This window comes from Pinus tabuliformis, chromosome 6 (genome assembly GCF_031772625.1).
Source record: "Pinus tabuliformis cultivar Carrire ecotype Pingquan chromosome 6, CPIR1, whole genome shotgun sequence".
NCBI lineage: Eukaryota > Viridiplantae > Streptophyta > Pinopsida > Pinales > Pinaceae > Pinus > Pinus tabuliformis.
The window spans coordinates 692,712,954-692,737,803 of record NC_142292.1 but is presented as its reverse complement, the minus strand read 5'-3'; the positions used below and the strand labels follow the sequence as shown (position 1 = coordinate 692,737,803).

Sequence of the window (24,850 nt, the reverse complement as noted above, 5' to 3'; positions counted from 1 at the left end):
TTATGATCCCTCAGACATTCATTTGCATACTACTAAGCAAGACAAATGGAATAAAATTACTTGTTGGCTTTGTGGGAAAACTGGACACACTTCCTCTAGATGTCCAGAAGGAGAAGAATCAAAGCTGAACAGAGGCAAGAAATCTCAAGCCTTTGCCCAAAGAAACAAACAAGTAAAGCAAGAAGGAAGAAGGCCAATAGTATGCATGAAGTGTGGCTCTCATGCCCACAGCACAGAACGCTGCCCAAATTTCACAATTAGAGATATAGCCCAACAACATCAAGTAGAAGAGTCTTCTTATGATTCTTTCAGTTCTTCATATGTAGAAGAACTCCATGCTTATATGGAAAAATATTCAGACTCTGGTTCTTCAGATTGTTTATGTTCTGAATCTGAAGAATGTGCTTGTCAAATACAATATAATTCTGAGTATGAATATCTCAGTGAATCCAGTTATGAAGAAGGGGAAAAGCCTAAGCCCCAAAAAGAAAAGTCCTTATGGCCGCAACAGAAGAAGAATAATTGAAGATCTTGTCCCAGATTCGAGCCATGGAGGATGGAGAGATGAAAAATCGCCTGACTGAATATTTTATGGATCATCTAAAAACAAAAGCTTCTAACGGCTCAGGTAAGAAACCTCTATTTGTTGATGCTTCATATGAAAGAAATACAAAATCATTCCAGAGGCATCAGTAGAAGCCTGATAGAGTATGATCACTTACTCTAGGAGAAGTCAGTCGAGAGATTCATAATCTCAAGACATAAATTTCTGCAATAAAAGATCAAGTTGCAGTAATACAAAAAGGGAAACAACTGGCAAAAGAAGAAGATGATGATCAGCCATGGAAGACTGCTTCACACAACAATAATCAAGAAGTTCAAATTGCTGAAGGTATGAAAGATCCAAATTTTGGATTCAGAGATATGAGATTATTAACTATCTCATACCAACAACATCATGTCCTGATAAATATCTGCATAAAAGGGAAAATGTTTGAAATGATTGCTCTTATTGACTCAGGAGCAGATATAAACATTCTGAATATGAAAAATATTCTAGCAAAATATTTGGTAACTGCAGAAAGAGAAGTGGTAGGATTGGGTAATAAAAAACTCAGATATGAAGTACCAAAGCATCTGTTTGTTTTGACAGCCACTGTATTTATTTAAAATTTGCAGTAGCTGACATTCCAGTAGACTCCATACTTGGTAATGTCTTTCTTGCAGCAGTAGAACCTCATGGGTCAGTCAGACTTAAAGGAGGCAAAGCTGGATATTTTATTTCTATGCCCACTTCAAAAGGGACAAGAAAAAAATTTGAACTTCCATATATCTCCAATCCTAGGATTTCTACAATGGTACACACTGTGCAAGATCTGGATAGAGTTGAAGCCAGATTGTCAGATCTAAAATATCTGAAATTTACTTTGAGAATCGAAGAACAACTCAAATCACCCCAGATCAAAAAAAGAATTTGAGAAATAAAGAAACAAATAGAAGACGATTACTGCTAAGAGGAACCTAATGCATTCTGGCATAGGAAGCAGCACATAGTGGAGCTCCCCTACAAGGAAGGATATGCTGGTAAACCTTGTAAGAGCGGAGCTATTCCGATGAGCAAAGAATATAGAGATCTTTGCCAGAAAGAAATTCAGCAGCTCCTTAATAGAAGATTAATCAGAGAGTCTAAAAGTCCCTGGAATTGTTATGGGTTCTATGTAAACAAAAGAGCTGAGCAAATCAGAGGCATCTCGAGACTAGTTATCAATTATAAGCCTCTCAATTCAGTCCTAGCTAATGACACCTATCCAATCCCACATAAAGGAAACTTAATCAGGAGGATAGCAGGTGCCAAGATCTTTTCCAAATTTGACCTGAAAGCGGGATTCTGGCAAGTGGCCATTGCTGAAAAAGATAAATTCAAGACTGCCTTCAGCATTCGAGTAGGACATTATGAACGGAACGTTATGCCTTTTGGACTCAAGAATGCTCCATCAAAATTCCAAAAGGTAATGGATGGTATTTTTAAGCCATACTTTGATTGGCTGATTGTATATATTGATGATGTATTAATATTTTCCAAAAACATTCAAGAACATTTTAAACATATAAATATATTTAAGAATATAGTTAAGCACAATGGCTTGGTGCTTAGCAAGAAGAAGATAGAGGTCTTTCAGACCACTATCAAATTTTTGGGTCATACAATTTGCAATGGGTAGATATCTCTGCAGAAACATGCTTTAGAGTTTGCAGACAAGTTTCCAGATGTCATATCAGATAAGAACCAGTTGCAAAGGTTCTTAGGCTGCCTCAACTATGTCAGCAATTTTTACCAGGACTGTGCCAGTGACAGAAGGTTACTGAACAAAAGGCTAAAGAAGAATCCTCCAGAATGGACAGAAGTCCATACAAGAGCAGTCCAGAATATCAAAGCAAAGGTAAAATCCTTGCCTATCTTGTATGTTGCTGATGATCTTGCTTACAAAATTGTTGAATCAGATGCAAGTAATATTGGATGGGGTGGAGTCTTGAAGCAAAAAGTTGGAAAGGATGAACAAGTTGTTCAGTTTGCTTCTGGAGTATGGAACCCAGCCGAATTAAATTACTCCACAATAGAAAAAGAGGTCAAGGCTGCATGGAACTGCATCAGTAAGTTTTAAGTTTATCTTATTAATAAACCTTTTTTATTAAGGACTGATGCATCTGCTCTACAGAAGGTATTAACAAAAGACATCAAGAAAGTAGGGGAACCCAAGTTTGCTAGATGGCAAGCTTTATTTGCAAATTTTGATTTTCAGGTAGAACATATTAAAGGAAAAGACAACAACCTCCCTTATTTCTTAAGCAAAGAATATATTGAATCAAAAGATCATGTCATGATGATCATCACTGAATGGGACCAGCACCAGAAACAAGAAGTCTTAAGGACCATCCTGGAAAACCAAGATTGGGACACATATAAAAGAAACTGGAGACCCACCTAGCAGCTGAGGAGTACTAAGGTCCTAGATGCCCACCTATAGCCTCATACTGACATTCAACACTTTGTACCCGAAAGGAAAGTGTACCCTAAAGGAGGCAAGTGGATTCATGATATGATATATGACAAGGCAAGACAAGATGCTAACATTGCACAACGGGAATTGGAGCAAAATTTTCATGACATTGCCACTATTTGGTACCATGGTGGGCTCAACACAGGCATTCACGAAAGATATGTTTGCATATACAGGACAAGAGATCTCTGGAATGAGCCAGGACATATCAGAACACAATCTGCTGCTAGATGGCTAAGAAATGATCCCAAGATCATTTTTCCAGACACAGTGTACAATTTTGCAGAATACAAGCAACTCTGGTGGGATTTTCTGAATGTCGATGATAAGGTGGGAACCCACTACACCAAACTAAAATTCACTGCCATTGGCCATTATCAAGGATATCAACAATGTAAGTGGCTCAGAGATTGGTGGACTGATTATGGTGTAAGTAGGACCACAATGGACCTAGTATGGCATGAAAAATATTGTAAAACCCATTGTGATATATGTAATCATCAAGACATAGAATGTATGCATCCTGCCAATAATACTGTCAAAGAAATGACAGAAAGAGAATGGACGAATTACAGGTCATCTCCATATAATAATTCCCTAGAAGAATATATGAGAGAACATATGGAGTGGCTTGTATTAACTAAAGTCCAATACTAGATTGTACTACGAAAACCGATGTTTGTCCGTAGGATTTACACAAAAGCCTGGGATGAAATGTTGTATAAAAGAGATAGATTCCCTGATCTAACAGTATTTTGACGGTTCTCGTGGGCTTTCCTATAAAAGCATCCATATTGTAAACACAAGTACCAGTCACAAGGGCTTAATTGTGACCAGATTTCTCGTGGGCTTTGTTGTACTAAAGCCTCCACTATGTAAATAATTCATGCACTATTTTCCCGTGGGCTTTTACGAAAAGCATCCACTTTGTCTTGTCAGGTCTATCTTTTCTCGTGGGCTTTGATAAAAGTATCCACCATGTTCTGTCAAACCCATTTTCCGTAAGATTTACTTTTCGGACGAGAATCTACTATCAGATTTGCTTTGCCGTTACCCAAAAGCAATCATTCCATTCATCGGATTGGAATCCTTGTGCGGACATCGCCCTGGCACTATCCGAAAGTTATGATTCCATCCACCTATTCACGGATGGCCTACAGTAATTTTTGTCCCCCCCTCTCTCCCTATATAATGAGGGTAAGGCTCATTGTTGAGGCATTGGCATTTGGAGTTAGTTAGAGTCTTTGTGTGTTTTGAGTTGAGTGCTTCTCCTGCTCTGCATCTGCAGACATTCTGTCTGATCTGCTTGCAACACGAGAAGAACTCAAGTCCCTAGGTGATTTGGGAGCCTGCGCATCAGTGTGCTCGGCACTGGTGAGAACCTAAAGTGGCCGAATCAATTAGAGAGTCTTCCAGTCTATAAATAAGGTGTGTCATATTCTGAGGTAGAGCCTATCTTTCGCCAGGTAGCCTTCGGTATTGCTTGTTCCTTGAGAACGGCATAAAGTCCGATAAATGCAAAGATAGTCAATCTCTGTAAGGATCTCTTTGTAAAAAGCATTATCCATTCTGAAATAAAATGAGTATACCATTCTGTATCTGAATACTTTGCGCATACATAAAGTCTGCTGTGTAGTAGCTTACATTCGAAGTTTGCAGGAAGTTCACCAAAGGAACGAAGGGACGCCAAGGCCTTTGTTAGGAGAAAAAGCCGTTGTTATGGCCATGAGAGCATGAAAGTTCTAAGTAGGTTCACCACTGGTTCACCAAAAGTCAACATTTAGAGATAATCGAAGAGACATAGCAAGGTCAGCTGAAAAGTGACAGTAGCACAGCGCGCGGAGAGCGCGGTACTGTAGCAACAACACTGTAGTAGCCACTGTAACAGCCACTGTAGCAGAGAACTGCAACACATCACTATAACAAGCTTGTAACTAGAAGCCCCTGCTAGAAAATTGTCGACTGTCAAATTTGTTTTATTTCTGTATCAATAGACTAAACTAGTTCATTCCACTCCTTTTACTGTACCCTTAAACTAGTTCATTCCACTCCTCTTACTATACCCTTAAATTCACTGTAATTAAATTTTCTTTGTACGGACTATTTAAATTAATTGATTTCTTGTACAGAAATTTGATGCCAAACAAAAATATCCCGTCCCTCACTACCATCCACCACATTCGACGGCCACACATCAATAGTTTGCTACTATAGTGGCATCTGTAGTACAACGAAATCCGTAGAGTCACAATTAAAAAAAGAGTAAAAATACTCATGACACAACTAATTGAATTCATACAAATGATGCAACAATAACCACCGGTTCACGTATAAAGGTATCCTTATTTGGCGAGGGTGCACGATTAATTAGCAAAACCATTAAAATTATAAAGTGATAGATAAATAAAGCAAATAAAAAAAATATCAGATAATTTCCAAAGCTTCATTCAATTTGAAAAGAAAAATTAAGAGGTAAATGAAAATGAAGACAACGCAAAAACAAATTCTAAGTTTAGTCCAGGGAAATTTAAGGAATATAGAAGGTGATTTTAGAAAAGGTTTATTGATGTTTTATATGAAAGAGAATTTAAAAGTAAAGTGAAAATTGTGAAAATCACCATTTAAATAATTGTAATTTTATAAATGATTAAAAAAAAGAAAAAGAATATATATATATATATATATATATATATATATAAATAAAAGAAAAAGATGACGTTCATAAGAAATTTTGGTTTCTTTTTAAAATGCTTTTTTTTTTGGGTTTATAACGATATTCTAATTGTCAAGAGTCATTTAGAAATCAAAATGTTATTTGCGAAAAATGTCATAAATTTTTTATTTTAATTGAATATTAAAGTGACATACAAAAACAATCATTTAAACTAGATGTTGAGTTTTATGAAGGGATAAAATAACAATTAATAATGGCACTTGAGCAACTAAAGACATATTTTGTTAAAATACTTGTGACTCAAGAATTGAAGAAAACAAAATCCAATTTGCAAGTTGAACTCCCAAAATTGCTCCTACAAGACAATGTAATATACTATACTAAGAAATTGCAGTTGGAAGATCAACATAATTCACATATTAAAAATTTAAAAGACAAAATAACCAAACTTTAGGAAAACTAGAAGATATAGCAAAATAAATATAAATTTTTTGACATCATCAATAGAAAATGACAAAGAAATTTTGCGCCTCAGAGATCATAGTGAAAAATTATTCGAACAAGTCAAGAAGGCTAAGGTTACAAAGAAAGAACTAAAGAAGCACCTATGATAAGAAGAAGAGGAAAAATTATGTTTAAGGAGCATTAATCAAAGGTTATTCAAACAAATCAAAGTTTAAATTGTGAGGAGAATGACACTAAGAACAACGTCAACAATTCAAAAAATGTAGAACTTTCTTGTCTAAAGAATCATAATAGAAACCTATTTACACAAATAAAAAAGCTTAAGAGTGATAAGAAGTTGCTAAAAAACAAGTTAGAACAACTTATTCAAGAAGAAGTATCAAAATATTCAGATGTACAAATTCAGGTTGAATAAAAGAGAACAAATATTGATCTAGATAATACCACAATTCAGAAAGATCCCAAATCTAGCTGAAGAGTGAAAGCATAAAGATGGGTTACACTTTTGGGCCAAATGTGGTGATGAAATTTCAAGTTTCTCCTCTTTTATTGAATTGAAGCCCTAAAAATTTAAATAAGCACTATGAATTTCGATTCAGAGTAAAAAGACAAATTGTGGAGAATTAGGTTGTGGTCCTAATGACATTTTTTGCAAAAATATTCAATGTCGTATGATATGTCATTTTTCATTAAATGAAATGATTTTCCTTGCAAATTTTCACACATCTTAAGAGGTATGCGTGTGTTCATATAACATAATTTAGTCTAAAATGTCTAATTTAATCTATATCTATATCTATATCTATATATATATGAGCATTATCTACACGAAGAGAGCTAATTTTTTCATATTAATTTTTATGCAAAATATATTTTTGCAGACACATGTGTTCATGTATATATTTTTTTTCAACTATTTAAATAAATTGAAAACCAAAAGTACTTTTTTGAAGAAGACTCGTAAACAAAGATAGTGGTATTTTTTGAATTTTTTTGTTGTTTTGTATGTTTTTTAATATTGTTTTTTTATTCAACCTTTTTATAACAGTTCAAAAAATTTTCAAGCATTATGTTTAAAATAAATTAGATGAAAAATATCATATGAATTCGAAAATGTCAAACTCATATGCTATTAGATATAGGATTCCTTCATGAATCCAACATGATCAACTTTGCCACCTAAGGACAAATTTAGCCCTAAGTCCGCTAGGGTACAAAATGGTGTTACAGGAAATTTTGCAGCAGGGGTGTTGAAATTGTGGATTTTAGGACTTAAGAGGCTCGATCAAGGGTTTCATAAACCCTTGATTGAGCCATATACATGGTTAACAGGGGCTCGATTGAGCGCTATGGCTCGATCAAGCCTCTATAATTGTTTTTTGAATGATCTAAAATTAAGCTTTTACCTCATTTTCAGAATCAAAAAATGATTAGAATTTTTGTTATCATGTCATGTAGAAACCTTATTAAATTTATTATTATTATTAAATTAAATGATGAAATGTTATTAATAAAAAAAAAATATTAATATATTTTAATGTTACTATTAAATTTATTAATTTTTGAGAAGAATATGGGTGAGGAGAAGATGTCCCCATATTTTTCCATGACTTTATCCACTTGCTTTTGCTACATGGAGGAAACCTTCCTATAGGCCATGGATGTGGCCATGATCTTCCCCTTACTTTGAGAGTGAATAAAAAATAAAAAAATTTCTTGATCTAAGAGATAATCTCACTACATTGCTTAGAAGAGATCAAAGAGATGGTAGTGGGTGGGGCTACTTTCGACATCCTGTATAATTTACTACCCAAAGTAATAATGACAGTGCAAGGCCTAGAATCATACACATCATGATGATTCCACAAGTATGGTTGGCCTAATACATCACAAAATTCAAGTGGAGCAACATGACATAATACCTCATCCATGAAGGTCTTGATGCTGTAAGGAATGTGACACTGCTAGTTGACACTGAGATCTCACTCTTGGTGGAGCCATCCGATGGTGTACGACTGTGGGTGTGGTGTCATTAGTAGGCCCAACCACTTCACAACCTTAGCTGAGATGAGGGTCTTTTGACTTCCATTGTCAACAATGAACTACATTAGCGAACCTTAACCCACATCTCTGGATCTTCGGGCTCAATATTCTTGACCTTGGTGGTGGAAACAGTATCAATAGGTTCCACATCAATAACATGTTTCCCCTTGTTATTCCCCTTGTCAGTTTCAGGATCAGAGTCGGAATATGCATTTGACTCTAAGGCTTTTAACTTGGCCACTTGTGACTACTTAGCGTGACACTCATTTGTGTTGTGGGTGGGGCTCTAGTGAAACTCACACCACTTTCCAATGTCCTTCTTTGCCTTCATGATGCTATTCCTTTCTTGTGGCTTCGATGGGTTATCTTGGGTCACTCCACCTTGGCTATTGTAGAAAAACATGTAGATTCACAAGCTCATGTAATCTACTAAAATAAGAGACAAGAATCTACTTCTACTCTTTATAGTGGAAGCCCATAAACATCGAGTAGACAATAACCAATAGAGGAAGATAATCAAAGGAACATAACATAATAAATATCTGGGAAAGCCACAGCTTAAAACCCCACTATTTGTTTTGTATTAATCTAGAAAATCAAGATGAAATTTTACAATTCTTGTTCTCTCTAAAACAATCCCATCACTCAGCAAATTCAATCTCCAACTCATAAGCAAGCTCAAGGCCAAAGCTTAGCCTCTTCACAAGCTCTCCATGTCTCTATTCCAATGTGTAATTCCTATGGAGAATAGATTTCATTTAAAGGGAAATAAAACCTCTAAAAATAACACAATCCCTGAAGGATTAGTTCTTTAATGCATGCACTATCAGTGCAATTCAGAAAAATCTAAAACAAATAATACACTTTCCCTGCACTCCAGTCTCAACTTGGTCTTTCTCAGAATCAACATGCATGAGTTTCTGATGGTGGAATCTTCAGTTAACTAGAGTAGCACTAATTAGGACACTAGTGTCCCAACTGACTGTTTACTCATTATTAGTTCCTGAAATTGATTGGAACTAATTTAACTGGAATTAACTCAATAAACTAAGTTAACTAATCACAACTCATTCAAAACTCATCCTTAACTCCTATAAGTTAGGGAGAACATATACATGTCTTCTAAAAGACTTCGAATTCAAAATTTCTAAATTAGTTAAGTTAATTAAACTTAATTAATTATTTTCAAATTGCTATGAGTAAAGAATTCTATTTTAATTCACAGTTTAATTCAAGGACAAATTAAACTGGAGTTTCTTGTTTCCATTTTTCAATAGCTATGTTCTTTGTTCTATGGTTTGGAGGTGCCTTTTCCTTGTTTCAGATTTGCAGGTCCAAAGTCCTACTTCTTATGTTTAAACTTATGCTTGGTCCTCACAACATATCGGTATGCTATGCCAATTGAGGAGATGTCCATGAAATCCATTTCTTCTTGGATGTATTTATGTATACAATCATAGTACTTGATTATCAAATACCACTAAGAATATTCGATACCCAAATTCATGCATAGGTTATAGAAAATGTTTGTAAACTCCAAGACATCTTGGTCCCTTCTCTGCCATAGTGAGGTCCACTTTATGTACTTGTTTTCATAGATTCTGACAAGGTAATATTGTTCCTTGATGACATCTTGGAAAGAATTACAAGAGGGTGTGGCTAAAAATAGTGAGGGTTTCTCCTCATCCCTTTACTCACAGTAAGTTTCCCACCAATCCTTGACAATGGGGGGCAACTTTGAGGAGTGCAAAAGTAACAATTTCCCTATCAGGAAAATTATGGACCGAAAAATATCCTTCCAACAAATTCAACTATGTATCTAGGGCATATGCATCTATTTGGCTTTCAAATATAAGAATATGAAAGTTAAATTGTACCTTAAATGTGGAAACACCTCCAAAATGACTACCGGATGAAGATGATTCACCCACTGATACTCGTTGAAGGATATGGGAAAAGTTCTCGAGGGCTTCTTTGAGCAACATTTTGAAAGGATCTCTTGCTCCCTCACTTTCTTTTCTTCTGCAATGGGAGATTATCAGGGTCGACGAGGTTGGTATTGGAAGGGTTAAACCAATTCAAGTCCCGATTCCTTATACCCCAACCTCGTTGGGGACAGGCACAAAAAAATAGAGAAAGAGAAGACCACTTTGATACCACTAATCCAGATTTATGAAGTAACATAATGAAATACAGATTCAAACCCAAACAGAAAGATACATTGAAATAAAAATTTAATTAATAGATAACAAATTTTGAAAAATGTTTACATACATAAGATAAATAAACTAGCTCGGGAAATGGTAGCTTATCTTAAGAATATATGTGATGACTACATGCCTTCTAAACTGTGTTACAATGAGGTTCGAAGGTATTTTTATTATTGAGAAACAATGGAAAACCCTAAACACCCAAAAACCTAAGCCTAGGAGATGAAGTGCCAAATGTTTGTGGGCCCCGTTGGGATTAGTTGGAACACTAACTTCTTAAGGTCGCCATTTGGGCATATGATCCTCGTTTGGCCTGCATGATACCTTGTTAGAAATATCTATTTGAGGACAACAAATTTTCCCAAAAAGGCCATGTCCTATGGGTTATGGGCTTAGTGCGTTTTTCAAAAAGGCGTTGTTTAGGGCCTAAAAACAACTTTGGAAGTTTAGGACCCAAAAAAATACCAAAAATAGAAAACTATGCTAGACTTAAGGAAAATGAAAGGAAACAATGTTGGGGGTCCAAGTGGAATAGGCGCTTGGCCACCAATATCCAACTGGATCAAATTTTATTGAGCATATTTATTGTGTGGGTTGATGTATTGATTGTGTTTTGTGCAAAGATTGTATTGGAAAGCATGTATTCATACTTTGGTTTATGAGCATATTGATATTGTGAGTCTAATGTGAAAGTTGGATGAAAAGAGGCTCATGGTTTTTTCATATGCTGAGTATATGGACTATAGTTTGAAAATAGATGAAATGAGGTGTATGAGATGAGCTTGAAGGTTGGGGCCTTCAATGGGCGAGTGGTGGCTTCCATATTCAAGGTGTAGTGGCATCCTTCAGATAGTGGCCTGAGAACTTGGGAGTGGTGGTTCGACGAGACTTATTGGGAGTAGTGGCTTCCAACAGGTGGTGGCATGAAAATTCGAGGGAGTGGTAGATTCTTGTAGGTAGTGGCTTGCAAAGTTCATACAGGTTGTTTTCTAAAGTGAGTAACGACTCACATGATTGGAAAGTCGTGGCTTGCACACTAGTGGTGACCAATGAATAAAATGTAAAAGACTTTTATGATAATAAAAGAGATGATGATGAAGACTATTTGCTAACAATGGTTTTTACCCTTGTGGTTTCCACCTTACATCTGGTTTCCTTATGTGATATGATTATTGATGTGTTGTTATTGTGTGTGTCTTGATGTTTTATGGTTTATGTATTGATGCTATTATGGTTATGTTCTTTGGTATGCTTCTTATATGTTCATGGTTATATTATTGGTTGCTGCTAAACATTGATGATCTAGCTATTGTGTAAATAAAGGAAAAAATTGGTATAAGTTGTTCATAAGGCACAATATTGATTCACCCCCCTCTTAGTATTGTTAAAGGTTTCTAACAACAAGTAATTCAAAGCACCAATAATTTTTTGAAATAGGAGTTTGAGGAGGTTTTCTTTTAGAAATGAGCCTTTGTATAAGTGTTGAATCATGAGGAGAGAGTCCCCCATAATTGCAATCTTAGAAATTTCCATTTCTCTGGCCAAATTTAGTCCAAGTAAAATGCCATACATCTTACCCCAGTTATTGGTTCTTCTTCCAAGCCCGAGAAGTACCTAATTTCTAGGTTTCCATTGAGGTTGTAGATAACCCCTCTCCCTCTTGCCACTCGTGAAATATAGAATAATATTAATCATAATAATTTTTCTAACTTAATAAATTTATTGTAAAATTTAAATTTAACTGATATTTTAACAAATTAATTATCATTAGATACTTTCACTAGTCACAACCTTTCTATTTACAATCTAAAACTTTTTAGATGTAAGGGATTTCCACATATTACAAAGAAATATATGACTAACTTGGATGTAAAATCAACTATATATATATATATATATATATATATATATATATATATATATATATATATATATATATATAGATATATTCAATTTTTTTATGAATATTTATAAGGAAAAATGTTATGTTTCATATGTAATACCCCGGTAAATTTGTATTTATGAATTTTATATTGGACTAACTGAAAAGTCAAGTGGTGCAAATATTATGCTATTAGAATGTAAATGTTTATTTTGATTAATAAGAAAAAAAATGTTTTCTGTATAATTATTCTTGACAATATATTAAAGGCTATCATGTGAGAGATTAGACTCCTAAATACCAAGAAAACAATTGGAATTAACTATGCTTAAGAAGGGGAAAGAACAAAAAAGAAAAATCCTCCATTTTGTGAAAACGGTTAAACTGATGGCTATGTACACCACCAAGAGAATACATGATTGGAGATAAATTTCATGGGTGGAAGTTTATTTAAAGAGGACCGTGGGAGATAAATACAGTTAGAATAAAAGAGAGGGACAATGAGAGAGAAAGATTGGACCTAAACCCAAAAACTAGCAGGACGCTGCTAGTGGTTAAGGAGGTGTGAACTAAGAAATAACTATTGAACTGTTCTCCTGGCAGGGAGGATTTAGAGCTTAGGGGGAACTATTGAAAAACATACTTCACGGTTGGGAGGAATGTGGTAGTCTTTGACCTATTTTCAAGAATCTTTAGATAAGTATATGATTATAGAGAAACAAATCTAGGATAAATATATTATTTCTGTAGTTCTGAGTTATGAGAGAAATAAGTAGGATTTTCAATATGATTATTTGTTTTTCCAAGATTTATTCAAGTAAATGGATAGATAAACCTTGCTAACATTTTTGTGAATAAAATATGTGTATTTGGGTTGTTTCGTTGTAGGAAAGCTATGGGTTCATGGACAAAGGATTAACTTAAGGGTTTCTAACAGGTAATATTAAGTGTTACTTTGCTGTGGAGGATTAGGAAAGAGACCCTATATAGGGATAAACCTTGGTATCCACTGTAAAGGTGGATATGAACAAAAAACCAAAGAGAATTGACTAAGGTAGAATAAATACTTAGGTGGTAAGGGAAATAACAATATGTGCACAATTTGCATTTAACAACAACATTTCACTTGTATAAAAAAAGTTGTATTCTTGACAACCCCATATATATATATATATATATATATATATATATATATGGTTGTGAAAGAGATATATTATAAGATAGTAGGTAATACAGTTGATCAGGAGTATACAATTTTATGCCCATGTTAGCTTGTTGCAGGCACATGACAAGGAAGGGAACCTTGTTGGCTGGCCAAGAGATATGAAGTGTTGGGTAAGAGAATAGTAGTAGGGCCTAAAGAAAACTATAAGTAGTCCCCCATGACATGAGTCCATTAGGCCTTTGGCCTAGTTTGTGCCTTCTAAACTAAATAATATCTACATAGCTCATATATGAATGCCATTACAGTAAGATAAATAAAATTAACAATGTCATAAATGCCAAGATTGCAATAATATTTGCATGCAAGAACATAAATAATTTTCATTACATGCATGCATGTAGAACATAAAAGAAACAAAGCTATCAAGAGTGTAAACACGAAGACTGTAATTATATTTACATACAATAGGTCAAAGAAAGAAATATATAGTTTGTTTTTCTCAAGTAAAGAAGAAGAATATCATCATGACGATACAAGATTTGGATGTAATTCATAAACTAGAATACAAAAGCTCCGAGTTAACAAAGGGCAAAAACATTAATAAAAAATAAACATTACTATTACGGTGAATGGGCTTCCTTCCCTAATGTTCTAAGACACCGTCGAGATAATCATACAAAAAAACATTGGAAACCTTGGTAAGGTACATGCCTTTTCTATTCACCCTAATTGTAACCAAATTTTATGAAGCCGATGGATAACTTGGAGCCTACAGATGACACCAAGAACCTATAAAAGGGTAATAGTAAATGAACACTTTTATTGGCCGTAGAGGAAATAAAATAATTGGTAAGTAATTAATGATTTTTTTTCGGAAAAAATCACATTGAGAATATTTGGTCAACGCATTCCGAACGAGTCAGTGTGGTTCATCTTCAGGGCCAAATGAAGAGGCAAATCTCACGCATGTTAAATAAGGGGAAAGGTCAACCTAATGACTAGAGGAAAATAAGGAGAAAGGTCAACCTAACCACTACAGGAAAACGGCTATATTTGACTAGGGATGGGAAAAATTATATAGTATATTACTTAATATATTTATGAATATTATAAATTAACTAAACAACTATCTTTGACTAGGGTGAATTAAATTGAACTCTTTAAATAACTAATAAATAATAATCTAGATTATTTAATTAATTCTTTAATTTATTGATTAACTTATTCATACCTTATTATTTACTAATTAATAATATTCATTTGTTTAAATGATAATCTTACCTATTTTTGTTTTTTAAATAAAACCCCATGAAAATAAAAATAAATAATAAAAGGGATAAGTAATAAAATAGAAATTAATCAAAATATAAAAATCTACCAAAGCTACGCAGATCCTTTCCAATTTCATGTGAATAGAGTGCTAAATAACCTCCATGTGTATACAAGTGCCACGAGGGCCTCAAGGTCTAGAACATTAATCAAACATTAAGTATATAACCATACCATGGATTTGTATGTAAATATATATTATCCGTAGACTTGGTAGTCAATGTCGGATGCTATAATATATATGTATTAAGTATTGGAATAGAGAAATATGGTCGAACACAACTATACATTTTAAGTGGTGAAAAATAGTTAAGTATTGTTATAATGTAACATAAAGAAAAAGAAAAATATAAATAGCATTAACCCTCATCTCTAGGCTCCGGAAGGGATTTATACTAAGCCAATAACATAGTAACACCATGGTCTTCAAACTATAAAAGGAGACATTGCATAGAAAGATAAATATATGAGTTAAGTTACATGCAATGTCCAACCAAGTTTATTAATGGGCAATTTAGGGTTAGTTTTATGAGTAATTTAGAGTTATATGGTTAGATCATAAATCTAAGTTTATTAATGGTTAGTTTGATGAGTAATATAGAGTTATATGGTTACATCATAAATCTAAGTTTATTATTGGGCAATTTATGGTTAGTTTTATGACTAATTGTTTATTATTGGGCAATTTATGGTTAGTTTTATGACTAATTTAGAGTTATATGGTTATATCATACATCTAAATATGAAGCTTATAATAATGGTATGAAAATGATTGAATATATTTATAATTTATAGATATTTTACATTTATAAAGTTAATAAATTAAATTAATAAAAATGAAGTGTATAAAAATAATGTATAGATTTATTTGATGATGTTTAAATTACATAAAAATAATTGATTTTTTTTGGAATAAAAATAAAAATATTGTTAAAAATATTTTAAAATTAATAATAAAATAAAAATGATGTTTCTATCTTAAAAAATGATATAATAAAATACAAAATATTTTCGTAATGTATCAAATATTTATGTATAATTAAATTTCCAGGAAAAAATAAATTGAATATAATTCCAATATTAATTTAATAAACTATTTAAAGTTATTTTTTCATTAGTTAATTTTTTTAAAATTAAAATTAATTAAAATAATAATATAAATTAATTAAAAAATATAAATAATATTCTTTTAATAAATAAAAAATATGAAATTATAAAAAAATCTTATTATTATGATAATAAATTATTATTATTATTTTTTACTAATGAAAATCCTTTTTAAGAACAGTTAAAATGAGATTACATTTTTTATTAAATATAAATTTTATACGTCAATTGAATGCTGATAATAGATATAATTTTTTTCAAAAGGAAAAAATCTATTATATCTAGAAGGGATATATAAATGTTGATGATATTGTATATGGTTTTAAAGTTTATTTTCTCAAATAAATAAATAAAACTAAATACATTTATTATAATATATGAATATAAACTTTTAAATAACGACTTGAAATGCAATAAAAATATATTATGATTCTACAAATACATAACATATTTGTAATTATATATCTATATATATTATGTTATTGGTAAGAATTGACCCAAGAATCCATTTTTTCGCTAACATATATATGTGCAAGTGATTTGTTTGAGAGATAAATCAAAAAGTATTTTACTATATAATTTAGGAATTGAAAGTGAATAAGAAGGATTTTATTTCTTCTCTTTAACTACTCAAAATAATTTTAACAAATTGTTTTATATATAAAAAGTAATTTCAAATAAATTCATGGTTAGGTCGCTGGTTTGAGAAATAAAAAAAAAAAAAAATATTTTATTATATTTAAAGAATAATTAGCTATATGACATTCAAATTATAATTATGTTGTTAATTGAAAAAAACTAATGGCGTGGTATGCATTAAGAAGTTTATTAGGTATAATTAGTCCCTTCCAAGGCAAAATTCTAGCCATCAATTTTCTATTGACCATTATTAGTTTAGCATTGATCAATAGAACCTATAATGTTTAACATTGAGAAAACAAAAAAAAGTATTCTTCAATATTATCGCAAAAATTATATTTCAAACATTTGATTGGACCATAAACTTGAAGGTCTTATGGTAGCCTTTGCGCCATGTGGATAATTGTCTTAATTTTTTTAAAGTTGTAGTTGCAATATTTATGCCATGAATCTTATATGTTTGTGGACTGATTTTTTCATTGTTAAGCTTTGTAAGAAAACCAACCAAAATTAAAATCTTTGAAAATTTGTGCAAATATTTACATAAAAAATGAATAGTAATAAGATGTAAATAAATATACTTACCATGATTTAATGTACACCATTATTTATGTGTTCTTAGTACTTTAATAATAACAAGATGTAAATAAATATACTTACCATGAACTACTGCACACCATTATTTATGTGTTCTTTAACACTTTAATAAGTAGGATTAAAATGTAATTGTATAGACTTACTAGTGGTTACTACCGACCAAAATTTATGCAACTCCTTGCCCTGACAATTAATTTAGGTGAAGAACATACATGTGGAGCATTTTTTTTTACGTTCTGTGCTAGTGTCAGGGTAAGCATACAACACATGTAGAGCATACAACACATACAGAAAGTGGAATATTATATATTCTTTTTGTAGATATTATATTTAGAATTAAAAATATATACTTTACATTCACAGTCTTGATATAGAGACTGGAACATTAGAATTTTTTTTTTTTGTACATTACTATCTGTAAGTTTGTTCCATGTAGATTGTATGTGATTCACATTGTGTATTTGCAAATTCCTTCCATATTGATAATTTTTATATTAAAAAAATATTTTGTTTGTTAGTATGGAAACCATTTTATTTTATTTCCAAGAAAACCATTTGATCTGTTAATTAGATTAAACTAATATTATTATTTTGAGTTATTTGGAATAATCACACACACCATAAAAAATTGATGGTGTGATTATTCTGGAAGAACTATCTCAAAACAATATGAATCATAGAAGTTTGAACCCATAGATAATATTATTATATGGTTTTTTCATTGATCAAAAAATATTTGCATTTAGTTTCTTTGAATAAAGATGGCTAACCATGGAATAGTCTCCCATCTCATTATCACATAGAAAAATATAGGTAAAGTGTAACACCCTTTGTTGCACCATAATTACTTTTATTTTTACCAAGTTTTATGCAGAACTTAGAAACTTTTAATTTCACTTAACATGGTTGTTAAGAAGTTAAGGCTAGAAAAGCCAGAACATCATGACATTTTGTTTAAAGAAATTGAACAATGTTAATTAAGGAAATCTAAATATAAAAAAATTATAACAAATCCTTGAACATTTAAAAACAGTTACCATCTCCTTCCCCAAAATGGAGGGGAAAGGAAGCAGGCGGGGTTGTGAGAATTTTTTCTTGAGCTGGGCAGAGATATTAGTAGGAAAATTGAACTATGGAAAATAGCCGAATGGGTGTGCGACTTGAGGTTGGACAATAGTCTTGAAGCCTAAGACACCTGGCTGTGTTTAATTTAAAACCTGTCAGGAGTAGGAAGTGCTCGGTGGGGGACGATGGACATGATTGTTAGGTCCATGGTTGGGTGGTGAGACCTTCCAGAAGGAAAATTAATTGCATAGTTCTAAAATAATTCAAAAGAGATAAGTAACCAAAACCTATACTTATTATTGACAGTTGGAACGGTGTATTAATTAGGGATAGATGTTTCAATTTTTCTACTGTCTCTAAGATAGATATTACTATTATGAGTAACCTCTTAGTATACTCTATTATACCCATCATAAACAAGGATCTAGTACATATCTCCTTCCTCGTATTATCTTATGGATGAAAATAAATACAGAGTTATAACTTCAAGAATCTTATGAAGACACTGTAGTATTATCGACAGATGCAAGGATAACATAGATGCAATGATAATTTAGACTCCGTTAATTTTACATACATATGAAACATAAAATTGTATTTATTTTCTTACAACAGAGCAGAACCATAAACAAAAACTGTTTACAATTATTAGCAGAGAAAGGCACGAATCAACCTTAAAGTATAAATTCCTTTTAGTTTGGTAAAACAAGAGACTCTGTTCATTATACATTTGAGATTATGGGTATAGCTTCGACTTCCCTATTCATTATCAAGTTATTCGCTATCGATGAAAAGCAATAACAACATAATGCATGGACTGAAAACACAATCAAGAATATAAACCATAACGAAGTATCCGAACCATGGAGGACTTCCAGCATAAACTCATGGTTCTTCTAGTTAAATGACATTTCAAACCATGAACTTATATACATATATGCAAATTGTGGAAAGTGGTAAGGACCAATTCCAATCCATGCTTGTCCATGGCAAAGGCCGAGACTCAACGAGTCATAACCACATATATATCCATATAAACATACATTTTGAACCAAAAAATAGAGTATCTTAAGTCAAGCAGCGTATGCCATAAATTTTTTACTGTAAAATTATTATAATAAAAAAAAGGGATTATACATTAAGGTCTCGTGCAACCCAAAGCTATGAATCAAGAATCATTACAGTTAGTTTAATTATTTATCATCCATTCAACAAGATAGGAATTACAGGTTGTGGTGAGGGTTTGGCCGTGCCAAGAGCTAGCAAACCCTCCCACCATCCAAACTATACAACCTTGAACTAAATCTAGTCATAACAGTAGTTAAAAGTGAATACCCAGGTCAATGTCATCGAATTGTTAAATTAGACCAACCTGGAAGCATAGCAGAAGGCATTTGATTAAGCTATCAGGTACAGTTTCTTTCCAAGAGCATATCGACTCCTTTAGCAAGGTAAGGTTGTTACTTGCGAAACCGACCAGAGGGTTAGAACTGTGGAATGTCAAAAATTCATATTTACTTTATAAAAACAAATTTACTCTAGGATTACCTGAGGGGAACCGTCCAGCTTTATGAAGCCTCGTAGACCTGATAATAAAACAACACAAACATCAAACCAATATTCCAAACAAGAGGTTTTTTCTCATAATAACTCAGTGATAGGGAAAGCCTGTATTGGCCCGCAAAAGACTATCCTTGTTCAGACGCTTGGACCAAGGGAAGAATCGAGACCACCTCCATCAAGAATGCTTGCAACATTCTTCTATTACCGGTGCCATTCATGGTGAAGGAGAAAAATAAAGAAACAAGATAACTAAGGGTTAACCGGAAAGCTTACCTTGTCGCCAAAAGTTTGCCTAAAGGTGATAGTTCATTAAGCTCTAAGCCGAAGGATTGCACCTGATGGCTGAACAGATGAGTGAATAAAACTCTCATAACCATTATTGCTCACAGCTCGTTGCAGAGCTACAACCATTATCGCTGCGAGCAGAATGAAAACATTACCCAGCCGATTAACGCTGAAAGGTTAGGGTTAACAAGTGGCCAAAGTCCTCTGGCAGCAGGCCGGACCTTGGCATTAACTCAAAACCGCAAGCATTAACTCAAAACCCAAGTGACAGGTGGGAGAGTCATCACCACTCTCGAGGTGAGGATAGGTGGAGTTAAGCCCATGCAATATGTAAGCAAAACATACCAGATAAATCCAATTAACATTAATCCAAATATTCGATAACTCCAATAATTTCTATGCTAATAATATAGTTTAAACTTATAAAAATCAATGTTAATATATAGAATGAGGTAATAATGTGAAATATGAGTTTATTCAATGAATAGACTTTTCTTAGTAGGATGTGTTACAAATGGTATTAGAGCACAATTTCACACACTAAGGCTTCTGGGTTAAATATTACACATAAAGTTAAGTGTTAGCATGCTTTAAAATATGAAATAAACAACTGAGTTGGTAAATGTGAACACACACACAGAGAGAGAGAGAGAGAGAGAGAGAGAGAGAGAGAGAGAGAGAAGTCTACACACAACATGTAGAGGAGCCGTAGGATATCAAACCCGTCGGAGGTGCCTTATGTAGAGGCCAATCCAGATATATGGATATAGCTGGGAGAGGAGTCTCGACAAGCTAATGATGTTCTACTAGAAACAGTGCAGCAACTACATACAAAAATTATAAATTTGAGGTCAGATAATGAATGCATGAGGCATGGGCAAGAGAAGATTCTCAAGAGTCTGTCCGACCAATAGAATCAACGAGGTCTAGACCCCATCACAGAGGATAGAGAAAGAACACCAACAACTCATCATGGTGAGGATAATGCCGAATTAGCAGAAGGACATAAGGAGAATGAAGAATGGAATTTAGATACGTTTTAGACCAAAGAAAAACCAAAAAATAGAAGACAAAATTACAAAGTGAGTTTAAGAAAATAAAACCATCATTGTTCGAAGGAGAATCTGAGGAGGTAGTCGAAGCATGATTGATTGACATGGGGAAATATTTCTAGATTTATGAATATACTGACAAACTCAAAGCATGATTAGCAGTTTATCAGTTATGGGGAAAGGCCACTCTCTGGTGGGAAGAAATCAAAACAGTGAGAAAGATTGATGAAGAACAAGTGACGTGGCAAGAATTCTAGAAACATTTTAAGGATAAATACTTGACTGAGCGTTATTATGATGAAAAAGAAAAGGAGTTCCATGAGTTAAGGTTGGGAACCTTGACTATGGATGAATATGTGAAGCGGTTCACCTCCTTGTTACGATATGTCCCATACATGCAGGAGGAAAAAGCAAAAATTCAACGTTTTATTAGCAATCTGCCTAATTTCATGAAGGAAAAGTTGGAATTTGGCTATCCTAGATCGATGGATGATGCAGTGCGAAAAACCCGTATTTGTTACCAGCAGATGAAACAGAAAAATGAAGCACCCAAAGGAGCTTTAGGTAAAAGAATGAGGAATCTACCCCCAAATAGACAACAAAAAGTAGAAAATGGTTGGAATAATCAGCAGAGAACCTTTGGAAAATTTACCAAGAATCCACCCAAGTTTCCAACATACCTTGAAAGTAAACATACAGAGGGAATTAATAAGCCTGTAACTGACCAACCACCAAAGCCACCTCTGCAATGCTAGAGCTGTGGGGAATCTCACTATTATAAGAACTACCCACACAAGGCTCGAATGAAACAACTTTCCAATATGCAAGAAGCCTCCACAGTTGGAGATATAGCAAGGAGTATGTTGAGAATTAATTCCATTTTGGATGACCATCAAGCAGAATGCAAGCCCACCATGATCGAGTGCAAAGGTATGATTGCTAATCAATTTGTTTCTATTTTATTTGATCCAGGTGCTAGCCTAAGTTATATTATTCCCAAGGTGGTAGAAAAATGTCAGCTACCCAGTAGAAAATTTAAGAAATCTTGGCTGGTGCAACTAGCCACCAAAGCTAAGAGGAAGGTGTCTGCTAAAACAAAAAACCATCCAATCATAGTTTCAGGGCAGCTCATTCATGTTGATTTAAATATATTTTCCTCAGGTTCCTACAATGTATTGATAGGATTGGGCTGGTTAGAAGGATGTTGGTCCTTAGTGGATTGTAAGGAGAAATCTATGAACTACCTTACCGAATCAGGGCAAAGGAAAGAAATTCAAGGAATCAAGAAAAACATGAAGTTATGCCCCATCACTGCTAACCAGCTTGGGAAATGCATTAGAAAGGGCTGCCAGATTTACGTTGTTTAGGTAGGATACTCTAATGACAGAAACAAGATGACTTCATTAGAAAACATTCCTGTAATTCAAGAATTTGTGGATGTATTTCCAGAAACTATTCCTGGGTTGCCCCCTAGATGTGACATCGATTTTACTATCAAACTCATACCTGGAGCAACCCCTGTTTCAAAAGCTCCTTACCGCATGAGTGTCCCTGAGTTAACAGAACTCAAAATGTATTTGCAGGAACTTTTAGACAAAGGGTACATTCGCCCTAGTGTATTGCCATGGGGAGCCCATGTGCCGTTTGTTCGAAAGAAGGATGGGACTTTAAGACTATGCATTGACTATTGTCAGCTAAAAAAACTCACCGTCAAAAATAGATATCCTCTACCCCGGATTGACGATTTATTTGACCAAGTGCAGGGGGCTAGTGTATTCTCTAAGATTGATCTAAGATCTGGTTACCACCAGATCTGAATAAAGGATGAGGACATTTGTAAGACTGCCTTCTGAACTCGCTATGGTCATTACGAGTTCATAGTATTGCCTTTCAGCCTTACAAATGCCCCAGCCACATTCATGAGCTTAATGCAAAGCATATTTCAACCTTTCCTAGATAAATTTGTGCTGATTTTTATTGGTGATATATTAATTTATTCAAAAAATCAGGAAGAGCACGCAAAACACTTAAGAATAATTTTGCAGATTTTGCGAGACAATCAACTGTATGCTAGGTATAGCAAGTGCAATTTTTACAAAGACAAAATTCAGTATTTGGGCCATGTTATATCAATTGAGGGCATAACGGTTGATCATGAGAAGATCAAAACAATAATGGAATGGACAACCCTGAAAAATGTTGTAGATATTAGATCCTTTTTAGGCTTGGTAGTTGTTGTGGCCAGCAACACCCCCCCTTATTAAATTAAGTATCGGCCATGATACTGAATGAATGGGGACCCTCAGTTAATTTTTAGGAAAAGAAAGAGTTTCTTTTTGAAGTCACAATCATACGCTTAGAAAAAGCCTCTTGGATATTTTAAGCCTAAGTCTATGATAAAAGAGAAAACCTTTAAGGTCGCATTGCAAAAGGATAGGAAACACCTTCATTTCCCTTTTTATGCGCACCATCCTCGTGTTAATAATGACATCGCATCGCAAAATAGTAATGCTCATAAAGAAAAACTTAAAGATTCGCCGATCTATGATAACGCTGATCGCTAGATCGCATATCGCAGAAATGAGCCAGGCAAGGTTTGGTAAACATCAAATTCCCGCGATCTGTGATATTGCGATCGCTGCGATGCCACATCCATGCGATTTGCGATGATGTGATTAGCGATCACGCGACATGCGAGATTACGTCAGCAAATCATAAATCACTTCGGTACGAATCCTTCGGGCGCGCCATTCAAAGAAAAAGCCACTTACTATAATCTGACCCGAAATCATGCGCTTTTAATGATAGTAAATGAATTAGTTGTCAGTTATTAAATGGATTAAAGACGCGTGCCTTGGTAGAGATTTGCTTCACGTAAGGTGGCATATTTGATTTATCTGTTGCATTTAAAACTCTCCCATCACCTTTCTGGATCAGTCATTTCCATTTCACTCGTAATTTGCAGGAACAAAACGCTAAGACGACTCAGATAGAAACGCAAAGAGAAATGGGAAAGAAAAATAAAGCTCAAAGCTCCGAAGCAAGGGAGAAGGCCAAGGAGATGGCGCCCCTGTACACAGACACAACCTGTAACAAAGACGCAGGGATATCAACATGGGAAGGCATGTACAGGCTGCTAGAGGAAGAAAAACCTAGAATAATGAAGGTGACTGCTGTTGCGGGTGCACCACGCTCTTCTGAGGCGTCATTGGAGGACCTAGCATGTTCATTCCTTCACAGAATAGCTGCAAGACCCAAAATTCTACCATACACAAATATGATCAAGAGGATACTGGATGATGCAGAATTGAAGAACAGACAATTCAAAGTTCATGGACATGGGCTCGTGGGATCGTTTGCTGCGCAAGATTTGAAGCTTATGTATCATCTTCCTGAACCGCAAGCGACCTATAATGCACAATTTGTTAAGAAGTTCGCGGCGGAGAATCCAGATCTATCAGACACCACTAAAGAATGGTCTAGAAGAGACGAGCTGCTAAAAAAGGATAAAAACGGTATGTACAACACTGGTTCCCTCACCTCTCCATATTGTTTTGTTGCGGCCATGCTCTGTAGGTTATTTGGGATGCTGGATATCAACAAGTTTTCATCTGAATGGCTGCCATTAATTGATGCTGCCACTAACGCCGACATCCTAGATTGGGCCAAAATCCTTTCTGATACTCTATACATGGTTGTTCTCAATTACCGGTCT

At 33.9% G+C, this 24,850-nt stretch overlaps 1 protein-coding gene across 1 annotated transcript; it reads left to right on the top strand.

Annotated features, from left to right (window-relative positions):
• The first annotated feature begins 549 nt into the window (after positions 1-549).
• On the top strand, positions 550-2,663 carry LOC149260535 (uncharacterized). Its single transcript, XM_089459909.1, has 4 exons — positions 550-628; positions 782-892; positions 1,022-1,158; positions 2,223-2,663. Exons 1-4 carry the CDS (start codon positions 550-552, stop codon positions 2,661-2,663), a joined length of 768 nt encoding a protein of 255 aa, XP_089316035.1.
• The last annotated feature ends 22,187 nt before the right edge of the window (positions 2,664-24,850 follow it).